This window comes from Lissotriton vulgaris, chromosome 10 (assembly GCF_964263255.1).
Source record: "Lissotriton vulgaris chromosome 10, aLisVul1.2, whole genome shotgun sequence".
Classification (NCBI taxonomy): Eukaryota; Metazoa; Chordata; class Amphibia; order Caudata; family Salamandridae; genus Lissotriton; species Lissotriton vulgaris.
The window spans coordinates 814617665-814633966 of NC_141698.1; the positions used below are offsets into that span (position 1 = coordinate 814617665).

Genomic DNA, 16302 nt, shown 5'->3' on the forward strand with positions numbered 1-16302 from the left:
AAATTCAGCCGCCGTAATATGGTCGTCCATTACTTGCCTGTCATTGTCAGCTAGTCTGGGAAGAATGAGATCCTTCACAATGGAATGAAGGCATTCAGCCTCCTAAATTGGGCGATCAGCATAGAGGCGGGTGTAATAATGGATGAACTCCTGCGCTATTGAGCTACCTCTCGACCGATCTCTGTGACAATGGAAGGGATCAGACAGAGTGCCAGGTTCCAGCTCTCCAGCCAATGCAGGAGTTTCCCAGCCTTTTACTCAACTTCATAAAACCATGCCTGTTAAGCAAGGTAAGCAGAGGTCGCAGTGTCCAGTTATTTCTGGTTGAGTGTAAGCCACTTTAAATCTGCCACTTGTTTCAGATGGGCAGTGGGGTTAGCAGTGCAGGCTTCGTCGGCTGAGCATAGGTCCAACTCAAGACCTCCTTGAGCCTACGGGAGCAGGTGACTGATTGGTAGGAGATTATATGGCCACAAAGGGTCACCTTCAAGGCTTCAAAGACTATGGTGGCGGAGGTGACAAATGGTGTGTTAACGTTTAAGTAGTCTGAGATGTGTGTCTGTAGGAAATCTGCAAAATCTGAGTCAGTAAGCCACCATGTGCTAAGGTGCCAGTGACTGAGTTGTTGATGTCTGAGGGTAAAAACGATAGGAGCATGGTCTGTCAGCACACATGGAAGGATACGAGCTTCAATCAGTCGTACAGTGTCAGTGGACGGCAGAAAGAGATAATCCAGCCTAGTGTGCAACTTATGGGAGTGAGAGTAAAAAGTATTTTCCTTGCTCTAGGGATGGAGTAGGCGCCAGGAGTCAGAGAGCGCCCATAAGGTGGCCAAGGTGGCTGGATTGTATGTATGCCAAGTGAAAGGGTTGCTCGAGTCGAGCGCGTGTCCATCACAGAGTTTAAGTTGCCTCCCAGAAGGTTGGGACCAGGGAGGGTTTGTGGGGTAGGGTCTGTAATGTAGAGGACACCAATGTGGGGGGGGGGACATAAATAGAAGCAATCATCTAGTGAAGACCCTCCATGTCCTCTTCCATCACAATAAATCGTCCAAGGGCGTCACAGTGTGAGCATGTTACAAGTAGTAGGAGCTGCTTTTGAACGCGAATGGCAGTGCCTCAGAAGCTGGCTGTGCACCCAGCATGGTAGACTCAGGTGTAGCCCCCAATCCCCTGCCCCCACCACCCCGCTGCAGCACACGGTAGTGGTTACCAAGGAGGTAATTTTCTTGAAGAAGTAATGCTGGGAAGTGGCATCTGAGGCATTGAAATACAGTCCTGCATTTAATTTTGTGAATGAGCCCTTTTTTACATTCCAGGAGAGGGTGGGGAGCTGTGTATGTCATGGGGGATATATGAAAGGGGAGTAAGCAAGAATAACAGTGCTTGGAGTGCAACGATGACTGAAATAAACAACAATACAATAAGTAAATGTAATCCCATTAAACTTTGAGAAAATCTCAAAACTCCCTCCATCTCACACTTTCAACCCCAGAAGCATCTACTGCAGGGGCACATACAGACGAGGTGCAGGTATATTGTGGTGAACATACAGCGTTTGGTATTGTTGTTGCTGTTGATATACGACTTATCTGTAGGCCCCTAGAGTGAAGGAAAGAAGACTGAAGAGAAGAAGAGAAAAAAAGGAGGGAGGGGTGTTGTTATTTCTGACCTTGGCTGGTTAGTCCTTTCGGTGTTTGGCCATACTGTCCCTCTAGGGGGGTTTGTGCGATCCTAAATGTGCATCTAAGGCGCTCCACATCGCATTTCTAGCTGTGTGGTTGGTTTTATGTTTTGCTGTGATGTTGGCCGCGCCTCTCAGGAAGGTCACCCAGTTTATCCATCTCTTAAAGGTTGCTTTACTAGTACATTTTCAGTTCGCTAGGATTGTTTTAACAGCAGCTGTGAGTAGGAGATCTACTAGTTCTCGATCGTCACTGGATTCTGTATTATATCTGTACAACTTTTAATAATAATAAAAAAATTTGAAATAAAAAAAAACAACAACTAGTAACTAAAAGGAAAACAAAACAAAGTGGAGCGCACTGAGACCCAATCTGTCTCAATCAATCCGTTGCTGGGAAAAGGATATAGTAGTGCTGGCGGGAGTCATGTTGGTATGGTTGGGTATAGCCACAGGGGCAGATCAAACGTCCCCTGTTGGATGGATGAGGAGGGTGAAGTGGAACTGTGGAGTTAGGGGGTATAGCAATGGATATACCATTGTCTCTTTCAGGGTGCATGGAAAAGTGACCTTGGGTGTGTTAAAGGTCACAGCGTGTTGATCTCAGGTGTTTCCTCGTGGGGAGGACAGAGCTCTTCCCTTCTGCGTCAGAGGAGCTCCACGGGGGCAGGACGGTTCATTTCCAGAGCAACTTTTCGGTATCCCATGAGAGGGCCACGTCAGGAAAGTAGAAAAAACAGGATTTGGAGTCATGGAGTACCTTGAGGCACGTGGGGAAGAGGAGCATCTACAGGATCCCCATAGAGCGGAGCCATTGCTTGACGGTCTTATATGTCCTGTGCCATTGCTATCCCGCACATGTGTAATCCAGGAATATCGTCACTCGGGTGCTTTGAAAATGGAGGTCGTTCGCCGAGCTGGCCTCACGAAAAATTGTGTCCCGATGCCGGTAATTCAGGAATTAGGCTTTCAAGGGGTGAGGTGGAGCCCCGAGAGCAGGCCGCCCTCTCCATTACAAAGCAAATAGTCAGAGTGGAAGTGTTCAGGAGGTTGTCCTTCAGATCCCTCGGGGAATCCCATATAGCATAGGTTGCAGCTTCAGGCCCGGCCTTCGGCGTCCTCCACCCAGTTCTCCAACTCTGCAGACATTGTGAAGAGGTGATGGACTGTGGATTTAAGCTCCTTGACGGTGTCCTCCAGCCCCGATACTCGGCCCTCCATCTCCGGGACTCTGTCTGCCACTCACCTGAGGTTCTGTCAAGGAAAGGAGACCTCCACAATGCCCCCCCCATTAATCTTAGTGTCTAGCATGGAGCGAGGGGCTTGAATAGCCTAAAGGATGGCGTCAGTGCTATTGGAGTTTAAGGGTGGTCTAGATCGATACGATGGAGCCGTGGGGTCCCAGAGGAGCCATAGTGGGAGACGTGTAGAGGCCAATTTTAGCCTGGGAGTGAGAAGCAGAAGATTAGTTGCAGCCCATGGTAAATCAAGGAAGGATGGATGGAAAGAGAAACATGGGTGGTGAAAAATCCCTGTCACAATGGCACGCTCAATATGGTAACAGCGTGGCAAGATGTAGTTGTGTGCGGCAAAATCAACTGCGTGCAGGATGTCAGGAGCACAGCACCCCAGCCAAACTCGCTTGCACCCCTGTCAGAAGAATCTGGGAGAAGATGGAGGGGAGCACGAGTAGGCAGGAGATGTCAAAGCGGCATACGTAAGGGCCAGGTGGGCTCCAAAATGAAAGGCGGCCTGCAGTGGCTCTCTGCAGGGGTGTCAAAGTCTTTGCTTCAAGGCGAAACTGTCAAGTCAGAAGCAATAGAGCAGCGTGAGGTCCCGTTATCAGCATCCAGACCGGGAAATGTGGGGAACTGGGCGGAGTGGGCATTCCCTGAGTGTCACCATTAGTCCCCCAGGGTTGGGTCAGTGCAGTGATTGCGATCACCCCTTGCGGCCGCTGATAAAGCATGTTCTTCAGGGCCACAGAAAGCAAAACTGTGCATAATTCATTGTGTGGAAAGCATTTCCAAAACCTGGTGGGCCTTGTGACCCTGATGAGATGGTCTAGGCGGCCCCAGTAGTGAGTTCCAGTGTGGGGAGGAGTCAGGTTGGGGACGAGGCTGCAAGAGTGTCCCACCAGAGGCTCCAGCATGGCTGGGCATGTTCATCAAGAAGGGTCCTCCCTCAGGTGTGCTGCACAGCCTCACTACTATTCCCTAAGGCCTGCAGTGGTAGCGGCTCATGTGCCACGTGTTTAAGATGAACAGGATGTTGTAATTACAATGTATATTTAGTATATCTTTTATTACCTTATATCATACCAGTTGCCAATTTTGCTTATATTTATTCTCAATTTTTGATGTTTCTTTTTGTAGCTTATATTAATACCTTTCATTATCTTGATGTATACTTTTGCTTGTTATTTTCTTTGTCTTACTTTGTAAGCTTATGTCATATTCTTTCAATAAAATTTTTCTGAACTTAAAAAAAAAGATGAACAGGATGGCCTACCTTCCAAAGTATGGGTCGAAGACCTTGGATGTGGCTGAGGCTAATTGAGGATGTTGTGGGCCGGAGGATCCCCTCTGAAGCCTCCCTGCCTTGGCCAGGCGTGCCTGCAATCAAGAGTTCCCCATTGGGGGTGCCGCAAAGACTCACCTGTATTTCCCTGGGGCCCACTATTATATGAGCTCCGAAGTTGCGCGGGCAGGATGAGCACGAGAGGGCCCCCACCCTCCAATATATGGGCTGGAGCCCTTGGGTGTGTCTGATGCCGCTCAAGGGTGCGGCGTACCGGCGGAGGGGGCCGGTTCACATCTGAGCTTCCTTGCAGTTTCAGGAAGTGCTGGTTTGGGTTTATACACTCTGGGCGTGACAGCCCAGAGTATTATGATTGGGCCGGAGTGGGATGGCTGGGAGCTCAGAAGAGTGTGTCCACCATCTTTGTCTGGTTGGCCACACCCTGATACTCTGCTTTTAAACGGGTTATAGTAAGACAGTTTGTATGCCTCGTTTGAGTTTTCAGCAATTCTCCTTGTCCTTAACTGACTCCTACATTATTTAATCTATACTTGGCCCCTCCATGCTGGCCTTATCGAGTTGTTTTATCTGATTCTTAAGCTGGTTGGCAGTAATAATGTGGAATACATCAACTTATATTAGGGTCTTAAGACTGTCACAGACTGGATGTCAATAAATTGCCTGAAACTCAATTCAGATAAAACAGGTTACGGTCCTGGGTTTTCAAACTTCAATATGATCATCGGTTTGGTGGCCAGATACTTTGGGTCGTTGCCCCCTCCCACCAGAGCCATGAAACTCCTAAGTGTGGTGTTCGATGCCAAACTCTCCATTAAATCACATTTGGTGAATTGTCATTCTGTTTCCTACATATTAAGATTTTATGGAAAATTCTGCTGTTTTTCATGGAGATCACATTACCTAATCCTCCAAGCAGCTGTAGGCCCATACACTGATTATGCAAACTCACTAAATCTAGGACATAATTTTTTCACTATTTCTCACTTACAGTTGGTCCAGAATGCGCAACCCAGCTCCTACCTGAAGTACCATGCCCTTTTTCAATCTCTGGTTGTTTGAAGGCCAACCAGTACAGAAACGTTCTTCTTTAGTAGCATCTACATCTGCTTTAAGGCTCTTCTTGACAAATCTACGTTCTTTATCTTCCTTTTGTTTTCCTGGTAGGTGTCGCTGGGGACTTTACGTTCTTCAGAGGCTATTTTGTTAGAGTTAACAAAGATAAAAAAGTTTCCACAGGTTGGATGGGCCTTCTCCTTTGAGATGGGTACTACATGGAACTCCTAAGCGTAGGAGCTAAGATGACTTTAAAACTATTTTAAATTCAAAAAAGAAGTAATGACTTGGCTCTTGAAGCTTTGATTTGAGCTGCGGGATGTATCTCGTATATGCAATATTTTACACCAGGTTGTCTTTCGGTAATAGCACACTTTAGAATATTAAAAATAAATATATAACAAATAATTCTGCTTCAACAAGAATTCCAACACCCAGAACGCATTTTAAATAGAACAGTCAAACTTTCTCACCTCCTAAACAATGGGAGCATTTTCACAAGAACTGTATTTCGTAGCTGGTAAGTAACAACACTCCTGGATGCCACAGGCCAGATGTAAGCAACTTTTACTGTATAGTCAAACTTGATGGATGACGGCAGAGTAAACCTGAATAGTGCTCCGATTGGTGTAGGTAACTGTCAAAAAGATCAATGTGTTCAAGAGATGGAGGATGAAGGAGGTTAGTATGTGGTGGTGCTCTTCCCATTTTTAGAATGTTGAAAAGGGGCACTATTTTAGAAAAACAAGTTAAAACTTTCCACTGAAACGTATCTAGAAGTACCTATTTAAGTGGTATGAAGAATAGAACTGCAAAATAACATTGCCAATTCTTGGTCCATCATTTTTTGTTTTCTTGAGAAGTTTTGCGCAGCACTAACATGCCGTCTAATATTCACTTCAGAATGCTAAACTGGGATAGATGCAAGTCTTAAATTGAATAATCCAAGAACTACTTGTAATTATGATGCTGGAAGCAAAGATCGGTCCTTGAAGAAGTGTCCAGAGAGTTCTCACAGGGAAGGAAGTAGAGCCTACCTGTGTGAGATCAACATAACTTGACTTCAATCATAGGGAAGACTGGGGCTCAGTACCTAGGAAAGAGGTGAAGGATGGATGCATTCTGGCAGAACAGAGAAGACATATTTTCTAACAGGACAACTTTTCCCTTGGATATTTTCTTAGTGTAGAAGCTGCATTGAACTTCAACAACTGTTTTTTATAAGCATGTTTAAGACAATAGGTGCTGTAGTCAAATAAAACAACCCCCCTTAGCAATATAAAAATCAACTGAGAAGCTGTTGCACTTTCATTGCCCATCAATTTAAGGAAGTGTCTTTAGCCCCATGTCTTATGCAAAAAGGCCTTGAAACTTCTTCAGCTTTTCATGATGGATAATCCAATGATATCTGAGCTTTCTGTAGAGGCTAGGCTCTTCCTAGATACGGAGGGACAGCAAGCAATGGCTGCTCTCTGAAATGTAAAGTCTTTGAAGCTGCTATCAATACTTGATGGCTTCAATAAACGATGGTAGGGTGAGACAAAATACCACAAACATCTCTGTGCTGAGAAACAAAAGCATCTGGACTGCTGCCACAGGCATTGAAACTATGGGTTGTAAGCATGGAGGGCTAGCATGCAAGTTTTATGCTCCCTAGCTTTTCTGGGGCAATTCTATGTATCTTACTAGCATTTCCTAATTTTTCCAGAACTCTTTCGGATCAGGCGTTTAGGAGCATGTTTATAATAAAGACAACATTTTAAAACAACTATCAAACTCTTTTACCTGAATGTGCTGAGAGAGCCAAGGTTTTCGAATCAAATCTAATTGGGGCTTGCTTCATAATCTAAAATGAAAAAGCAATACAGTTCAGTGTGCTACCACCATAACATCCTTAATATATGATGAGACAAGATAAATAAACTAGACCCACAAACAACAATGACCCCCATACAACAATGTCAATAGATTCCTTGATACGCTGGTCAGTGTGAAGCAAAAAATTAGAAACTAATGCCATAGAGCCAATTTTCATGAAGACCGCCGCATTTTGCCCCACCAAATAAAAAAGTACAACGTCATGACCTCACAAATGTGGAATTCCACTTTTCTAGGAATGCTCCCTTTTTTGTGACACAATTAGGTTGCTTGAATGCCCACAAACCATGTAAGAATTTAGGCATAGGCTCTGGTGCCCATATATTGACCAGCCTGTGCATATTCATAAGCAGGTGATGCAGGTGGCAAAGTGAGGGTGGCAGAGTGGGCTAAAGAACGGTGATGGATTAAACCCAGATCTTTTGACTGGGTGTGAGTGTTTGATTGATTCAGATGCTCCGTCCATCACCACCCCCTTTTGTACTGCTTTTGGCCGCCATAAGTGTGGCAGGGTATGCTCAGACGTGAGTCCCTTGCTCACTTTGCCACTGGATTCAAGCAAGCCGGGCTGAAGACGGCAGGAATGCCAGAAACCGGTCCTCGGAAGCTTGATTCCGGTCCAGGGAAGGCATGGCTTGGCAGTTCTGGCTGGACTGTTCCCATGAGGCACAGGGTCAGACTGATTTGCATATAGCCATGTCTGAACTGGGGTGGCAGAGTGGGCTAAAGAACAGTGATGGATTAAACCCAGATCTTTTGACTGGGTGTGAGTGTTTGATTGGTTCAGATGCTCCGTCCATCACCACCCCCTTTTGTACCGAATATGATGAGAAGGGTCAGAGGAATCACCTTGGAGTTCGCTCTCTTGGGGACAGAGTTGATTAAGGATATTGTTCGCACATCTAAAATAGGATGCATAAAAAGAGAAGACAGAGTGCGTTGCATGAAGATTAAAAGGTTACATGTGCTTGGCTAGATGTGCTCAGGTAAGACTTACAACAAAAGAGAGAAACTGCAAAACAAAAGTTAAAGCAAATATTTCTAGCCACAAAAGGAACTATCCATACTAAGTGGTCATCTCTGTTTTGACTACAATGTTAAAATTACCCTGACTAGACTACAGTGCGCGAATGTAAGAAGGGAGAGCAGTCATCCCAGAAATCACCTGAAGTGAAAACTCTCACCGTATATATGCAATCTGGAGGTTTCAGTGAGGAAAGCATAATTTCTTGCCCTTTGGCATGCTAGGTCTGTTGAATTTGGAGCTATCGATATTGGCTGATTCCAGGCTTAAAGCCAAGTCACCGATTTGCAGAATAAGGCTCTCAAGGGTGTTTTCTCAGGACAGTGATTGTAAGGAATCACAGGATTCTCTTTTGCAATGCCTTGTCTTCCCCCAACCCAAACAGACTTCATATGAACAAGAGTCTACCAGGAAACAAAAGGTTTTTCATGAGGTTGTGTTAATCAACATTTCTGTTGTGCTCTGTGGATTAGCAACAGAACCATGCTGTAGTTGGGACGAAGCCACAAAGAAGGCTAATCCACATGCAACAGCCTTCAAATTTATATTTTCTTCATGCGATGCTACTAGCCTTCTGAGGATTTCATAATGCTGCGAGGAGCCAGCTGAAAACAGGGGAGGACATAGACCCTCCAGCTACTGCTCCTTTCTGAGTTCTCTCGCTGAATCTAGAGACATCGCAAACAACCTAGTGGAATCCACTCTAGCCTATCACTGCTGTATCCAGTCACCTTCCGGAGTGGACTGCAAGCCTCACTGCTGGGTGCTCCTCCCTATCAAGACAACAGGTGCTAAAGCTCTGATTGGCCCATTCAAAAAACATCACACTGAAAAGAATTGTGGTAAACCATGCCCTTCTTCTGTGCCCAGGAGCCAGAACACCCATTGATACAAGGAAACAATTAATTATGAACACACTTAATTAGCTTCCTTACTGCATCGTTTTGAAATATTTTAGAAAAACTAAAATAGGTGGTCACAGGAAGATGGAGGATTTTCTCTCATCAACTTGATAGCATAGAGTGAGCCTCGATTCCTAGCCACAGATTAAAGACTATAACCCATATTTGTTTCCCAGACGTTATGTTCCATACTGGTTTCCACACTGCTTGTGCTCAAACAATGTAAGCCTGTGTTAATGATCAGATCCAGTATTTCCTCTGCTCAAATTCCTTCCTATAAAGTGACTGTACTCATTGCCTCAACATCAAAGAACCACTCCCTTTTTTGTCGAAGGCCCCAGAATCACAGTGTGATGACAGAACTGGGCCTAGAAAATGTGACCAATTTTTGCAAGCAAAACAGATTTTGGCCCCCTGGTTTAGATCTTTCTTTGGTACTCAGACCCATGTAAGTCATGGGCCACAGTGCAGTAAAGACAGACATGAGTCTCATTGACAGAAAAATGGGTCAGCTTCGAGACTACTCAAGAACTGTCAGTCTCGTACACTAACCTACAGCATAGAAAACGGAAAATGCATACTATTATGACAGCAAAGGGGCCAATCAACCAGCATAAAGCACATAGCCATTGCCCATATTTTCTAGGCCCAATGCCGTTACCCTTTATGTATATGAATGGGCTAAGCCAGTCTGCTCATCATACACGTTGGAGCATGACTGGGAGGCAGGAATTTGGAGGCCGGAGCACAGCAACCTATAAGGTAGCTCTGTGACTGTGCCTCTAGTTTTCTATCAAAAAAACTTAAATTGCTGATGTATAAGGAAGCATTCACCTCTCCCAAATGCAGTCTATTTCCATACATCATATGAGCTGTTCTGTGTAAAATCCTTCAGTGTGCAAAGGGTGGTGCAATACCTCTCCAACAAATCGGACTGATGTCCTGTGCATCTGGGGGGGCTAAACCCTATGTGTGCTGCACATGTTCACTCTGCAGAGGCGAACGTAGATCCTTTCTTGGTGTGGGAACAATTCAGGAGTCCAAGGTCAGTCAAGGAGTTAATGGGCTCAAGTTGGTGAATTAGCATTATTTACTACTGATGTCCTGGAGATTACCCTACTATTGGATCCAAAACTGATCAAGCACACACCTCTAGCACTTGAGTGTAGCAAAGTTGAGAAGTCCAAGGCTTACTCAGGGAAGTGGTGTAGGGTTAGAGACTCAGCATTCAATAAGTATCAAACACAAGTTAACAAATCACTGTTCTGCCAGTACTTCAGTCTATAAAAGGATAAGTACTTTAATACTAATAACGAAACTAATAAAACCACAGACATAATTCACAGAGGGTAATTCCTATTGGTACTAGAGGGGACAGTACTCATGGTTTTAACATGGAAAGCGTCTGGGGGTAAAAGTACATTAGGCCATTGCCTCAGTGGTTGGGAATCTTTGGGGAACTATGAGCAGCTCCTGTAATCTAATTCACATCCGTCACTCGTTAGTCCCAATACGATTTTTCCAATCCCCTTCTTACTGTTTATCATTGTAACCGTCTGTCTGACCAAAGATTGTGTTTCTGTCTAGATCACGGCGTGCCTACCAATGCCTCTGTTAGAGCAAGTGGATGGATGTTACCACCAACTGCGGAATTCTAGGAATTCCTCCAACCTCCACTGCAGTAGACCCTAAGCTTATGGTGAGTCAGAAAATCTTGAGAAACTGTTTGGAAGTTTTTGACTCACCTTTATACTCAAGTTGCCGACAGACCTTGTGTGTTCAAACAGTTCGGTTCTGTCGGCAGTTCTGGGCAGTCCTACACTTTTGTGATTTGCATGCAGAATGGTCCAGCCATGGCCTTTGCCCAAAGCCGTGGGGTTGGCTGGGAGTCTCTCTCCAGGAGAAACCCAAAACAAGGGTACAAAAGAAATGCATGATGTCCGACTCAACTACTTGTTAACCTGTGGAGGTTACATCTCCCAGAAAACAAAGAACAGGAAAAGGTACGAGGAACTCCCAGTCTTTAGAAGGATCCACTGATATAAAATTTTGTAGGATAATTTTACCAGGGTAGAAGAGCCGAGAGTATGACTGCAGTGTAACAAAAAATTAGATATGAAAGGTATGATCCATACAGTCCAAGAGACACAGCCAGAAAAGGTATAGAGCTAGAAAGATAGACAAGGGACTCTGGCATGGCTGCCAAATGTTTACCTTTATCTCTCTGCGGGACAAAAGTATAAAACAATCCCCCTGCAGTTACACAGATGCCTTGTTATTCGAATGACAATAAACGAAAATCCCTCAAAACATGACATACAATATATTTTAAGAATGTATTCATAAACAACTCCAACTGCATATATATTATAAGCTATTCCCTTTCATAACATTCAATAATTTATCATGGAGGGCATTGTTATCAGGAAATTCTGGAATGAAATGATGAGTAACTGCGGCACTGTATAAAAGCAAATTAGTTTGTGACTCTATTAACACTATTGGATGTTGGTACTATACCTTAGGGTTGTCAATAATAGGGGTTACGATAAGATCAGAGTCTGCATAGATGAGTTCCTTTATTTTAGACTCCATGTCTTTTTCAATATAGGGGATGTTTTCCACCTGAAATAAAGTATATGTAATTTAAAATATCTAAATTAGAATGCACACAAATACTAAACCTATTTTAACATAAACCAAGTTTTCTAGGAACCAAAAGTAAATATAAGCGCAATTTTTCTCTCATTAGAACAAACCACAATTTGATGCTTTTCATTTCAAATTCTTCAGACATGGAAATGTCCTTAGCTATATGTGTTTGTATTTGTATAAGTTGCATCTAGTTGTAAAGGTCTAATAAATATAAGAGCAATGCCCCACAGAGATTAAGACTCTTAGCACACCCACTTACTTTTTTTTATTTCTCAGCTGCACAGCATTTCAACTAGAACTTCTGTACAAACTAACAGTGTTGCACTACAAAAAACATTAGCAGTGTTGGGTGACTAAGCTAAAGTTGCTGAGTTAAATGAACGATGGATGTTAAACAATGACAAAACAATATGCATATTTATCATAAATACATATACAGGTTAAGTGTAGGCTAAAGTTAGTTAACTAGATTGCAGTAATAACATTTTGAACGGCACGAGTAGATAAGTAAAGCACAGTTAAATTGGAACAGTGTTCCCTTGTAGTAAACCCTATAAGTGAAAGGTTCAAACTCTCAAAATTGCATATAGTAGTCTAAGTATGACTTTATATTGGCAAAGCATAAATTGTAATTAGGGAATTATTACACGGATATTGAGGTTGTTAGAGGAGAAGACATTTGTGGATTTAAAAAACAGGATCAATAGCTCGTAAAGAGCTCTATCTTATCCTGAAAATCCACTGTCTTAGTGATGCTACTGAGAGACAGGAGTGTGTCAGGGACGATTGTAAAGGGTTCTGATATCAAACTTTTGAAACTTGGCCTGTGGTGTGAAAGAGCAAAATGGAAGCACTACTACACTACTATTACAATGGTCTAGTTGATTAAGGACTAATGAGGATATTAGTGCTTTGGTTATGTGAAATTAAATGGTCAATTGGAATTTCCGAAAGCTCAATAGTTCTATTGTATTCTCAACACTTTTATAGCACGTGGCTACCCAATGGGCCTCCCAGCGCTCTAGGCATTGTCAGGCTGTACACAGTAAGTTAGAGCAGGAATGTCTTAAGTTGTTTCCGGAACTTTGTTCTTCCTTAATGCTTCCTTAATGCTAATGGAAGGGTGTTCCATAGTTTAGAGACTAGATACGAAAATGACCGTCCTCCATTTGGATGACAATGAACAAACCTTGATTTGCAGAGAGCAATGATCTGCCGGGGGAGTAGGAACATATGAAATGTTGAAACAGTTGTGGTCTCTTCTTGTTCAAAGCCTGATGTGCTATACATTGCGCCTTGAACTGTATCCTTTTGTATACTGATAGCCAATGTAATGCTGCTAGTGAGGTAGAGAGAGAGTGACATTTTGGTAGTCCCAGAAGAGTCAGAGCTATTGCATTTTGGATACTCTGACATTTTTTTAGCACTGATTGGGGGCTTCCAAGACATAGTGAACACCCAAAGTCTGAATGTGACAGAATCAGACCTTGAATTGCCACTCTAAGTGTGGAAGACAGTAGCCATCCCAATGCTTTTCTGAGGGTTCTGGCAGCTAATTTCCTGGTTTGAGCTTCCATCTTAAGGTTGTTATCTATTAGAACAACTAGAGTATTTAATTCTAGATGGAAGGATTGTTGTCAATGACAAGTACCTCCGCTTTGACGGTGTTAAATTTTAGGCTTTTGGCAGACATCCCATCTGACGCTTGCTTTAAGCACGAGTTAAATTGCCAGGAAATGGCTGCTAGCAGTTGTTATCATACAACTGTATTTGTTTTAGTTTTGATGTTTTTCTTGCCCCGTGGCAGGACGCTATTTTGCTTTGATCCTCGAGGCCTGAAATTGGCCTAGGAGTGCAGAGCAACAGCAGCTGTTATACCAATGAAACAAAAACTCAAAAACACTTGCGCGGTCTGCGGCTAGATCCTAATCTTGAAGTTCGGCACTTGACATGGAGTGGTAGTGTCTTGGTGGTGTGTGGAGATAGAGGAGTAGGGAATTCTCGTCACCAGGCCCCAACATCCCATTGTCCATCTGCTCCATATGGACATTGGGTTCACCCCCTCCTATTACACATGCCTATTGTGAGGTGACAGTGATGCAGATTTTGACACCAATACCTTAACCTCCGACGTCTCAATGTGTATCAATCTATGAAACTTAGAATCCTATCCTCCCCCCACATAAATCAAAGTACAATCCTCAAATCCCCGGTAACCCACTGGCTGTGAGAGGACACATTGGTGGACATTAAGGCCGTCCAACGTTTCTAAACATCAGAAATAATTAATTTCATCCTAATTTTATGACTTTGGATAACTTTTCCCCAAATCTTCATGACAAGTAAGCAAACATAAGGGAAGTGAGTCAGATTATTGTTGTGGGTCTTGGCTTTGTTGATGGAATTCGGGCAGTATGAAAACATTAAGGTCTGCAGCACTTACCCAGGCTGTTGAACCACCTGCCCTTAATTTGGCTGGGCATTAAGAAAACCACTGGTGGGGCAATTCACTTTTGCATGGCAGGTGTTTAAGAAATCTGGCCTTGCGTTACAAGAGACCCGCAGGGACTTGGCAGACTTCCTGCTGCCAGTGGAGCACCATGTCGGTGATGGCGAGGCCCTGATCTTGTTAAATGTATACAGGCATTAACACTACATTTAACATGCACGTCTGAGAGGTCAGAATAGATGACAGATGGATCGCGCTTTCATCGCTTGAAATCACTGCATTCGTTTCTAGTGCAACAGCAAGTGATTCATGGAGTCCTAATGGACTTGGATATGTCATTTGTTTTGCATTATAGCTCTATTTATTTTTTATTTAAGATTTTTATATAGCGTTGGCTAGACCCAGGGGGATCTGAGTGCTTTACATCAGTACATGCTCGTATCACGATAACAAGTATAATCAGAACAGGGAGAGCTGGGGTTGTAGAGCCCATCTTGGGCGATTCAATTCCATCTAGATGAGATGTCAGTTGAGGAAATCCTTTAGCTGTTTCTCGAAGCTTAAGAAGGAGGGTTCGTCCTGATATGTATTTATATGGAGCTCCAGATTTTTCTGGCATTGCTCGAGAAGGAGCGAGTCAGGGTTTTTTGTTTGTGCACTTTAGGTGGGATGAGGAGTAGGGTGTTCAAGCTTCTTAGGTTTCTCGTCTGACAGCATTGGTCTGTGTCCAGGAATTTGTGTAGGTCATCTACTATATTTAGGATAGCGGTTTCCATGCTTCATCCTTTTCTGAGGCCTGACGGATGAGGGTCCTTGAGATTGTTGTTATCTATGTTTTGGTTTAGTTGTGAGATAACATCTCTCTAGAGTTTTGACTAGGAAGTGAAGACAGGAAACTGGTCTGTAGTTACTGAGGTTGTTTGGGTCGCTCCCAGCTTTTTAAGCAGTGACATGACTTGGCCGAGTTTGAGACAGTCTGGCATCACTCTAGTCATCATGGAGCTGTTTATAATCTTAGTCCAGAGGGGGGTTGGGGTGTTGTTGGGGGTATTTTTGCCAAGGAGGCTAGGAGGTTGTTCGTTAGGTGGGAGGATGGGTGTTTATCTCTGTCCTCTAAGTTTCAGAATTTTTAGCACTGAAAGCAGGTCATTAAAGCCACAGGGACTAACTGTACGGGAGGATATACAGCTTGAAAATTAGGTGCACAGGTATCAGTATAGGAAATTGCGATTCCTTAATTGCGATAATTAAGGAATCGCTATTAAGGAATCGCAATTGCCTATACATGTAAGAATTGCAAAAAAATGTGTGATTCCTACACATTCCTTAATTAAGACTCGCAAATTGAAAGTCACAATTAAGGAATGGCTTCCCATTCACTCCTATGGGCCTAGAAGCCCAAAGGAATCAATGGGAATTGCATGCGCAATTTGCGAGTACCCCGTAGGTACTCGCAAACTGCTCATGCAATTTCAAGGGTGCCAAAAGGACACCCTGATGCACCCCTGAAAGTGCAATTAAAAACCATGTTGCACACATACTTGCCCCCAGGGCATGTTTGGGTGCAACATAGAACTTTAAGAAAATTCACTTTTGTGCATTTATCAACGTTTTCGCAAATTACCATCAACTTTAAGTTGATGGTAATTTGCGTTTCTTAAAAGCGAAATTGCATTTTTTTTGTTGCATTGCATTTAGGGAATCGTAATTTGCAATTCCCTGAATGCGATCGCAATTTAATTAATCGCAAATGTAGCGATTACTTAAATAGCAATTTATGCATTTGCGAATCTGCCCCTTTTCGACCGCAAAAAGCAATGATGCATGTGCCCCTTAATCTGCTGTCAAACAATAGTCTTTTGAAAACTATTTGTCACACTGCTCCTTGTAGCATTGTAAACCTTATGGAAGGTTATTATCCATTTGTGGACTTGACTAAAAAAAATAATGACAGAAGATTCAGGTTTTCACAATGATTAACTCAAAGCTAGATTATTCTATTGCCATGTTCAAGGATATCCCAAAGCATCATTACCAACACCTGCAACAAACCAGAACACAGCAGCTCCTTCACTGAAATCCTAACCTGGCTTTTGAATGAGAATTACCACGTATGT

The 16302-nt window shown here is 43.3% G+C and overlaps 1 protein-coding gene across 1 annotated transcript in view; it reads right to left on the reverse strand.

The window, feature by feature from the left end:
• ULK4 (unc-51 like kinase 4) overlaps positions 1-16302 on the reverse strand; it is a 1855260-nt gene that overhangs the window by 1551000 nt on the left and 287958 nt on the right. The window contains exons 13-14 of the mRNA XM_086941729.1: positions 11602-11706; positions 7063-7123 (exon numbers count right to left, since the gene is read on the reverse strand). Of these exons, the coding sequence (XP_086797855.1) occupies positions 7063-7123; positions 11602-11706 (166 nt within the window). The remainder of the gene's footprint in view (positions 1-7062; positions 7124-11601; positions 11707-16302) is intronic.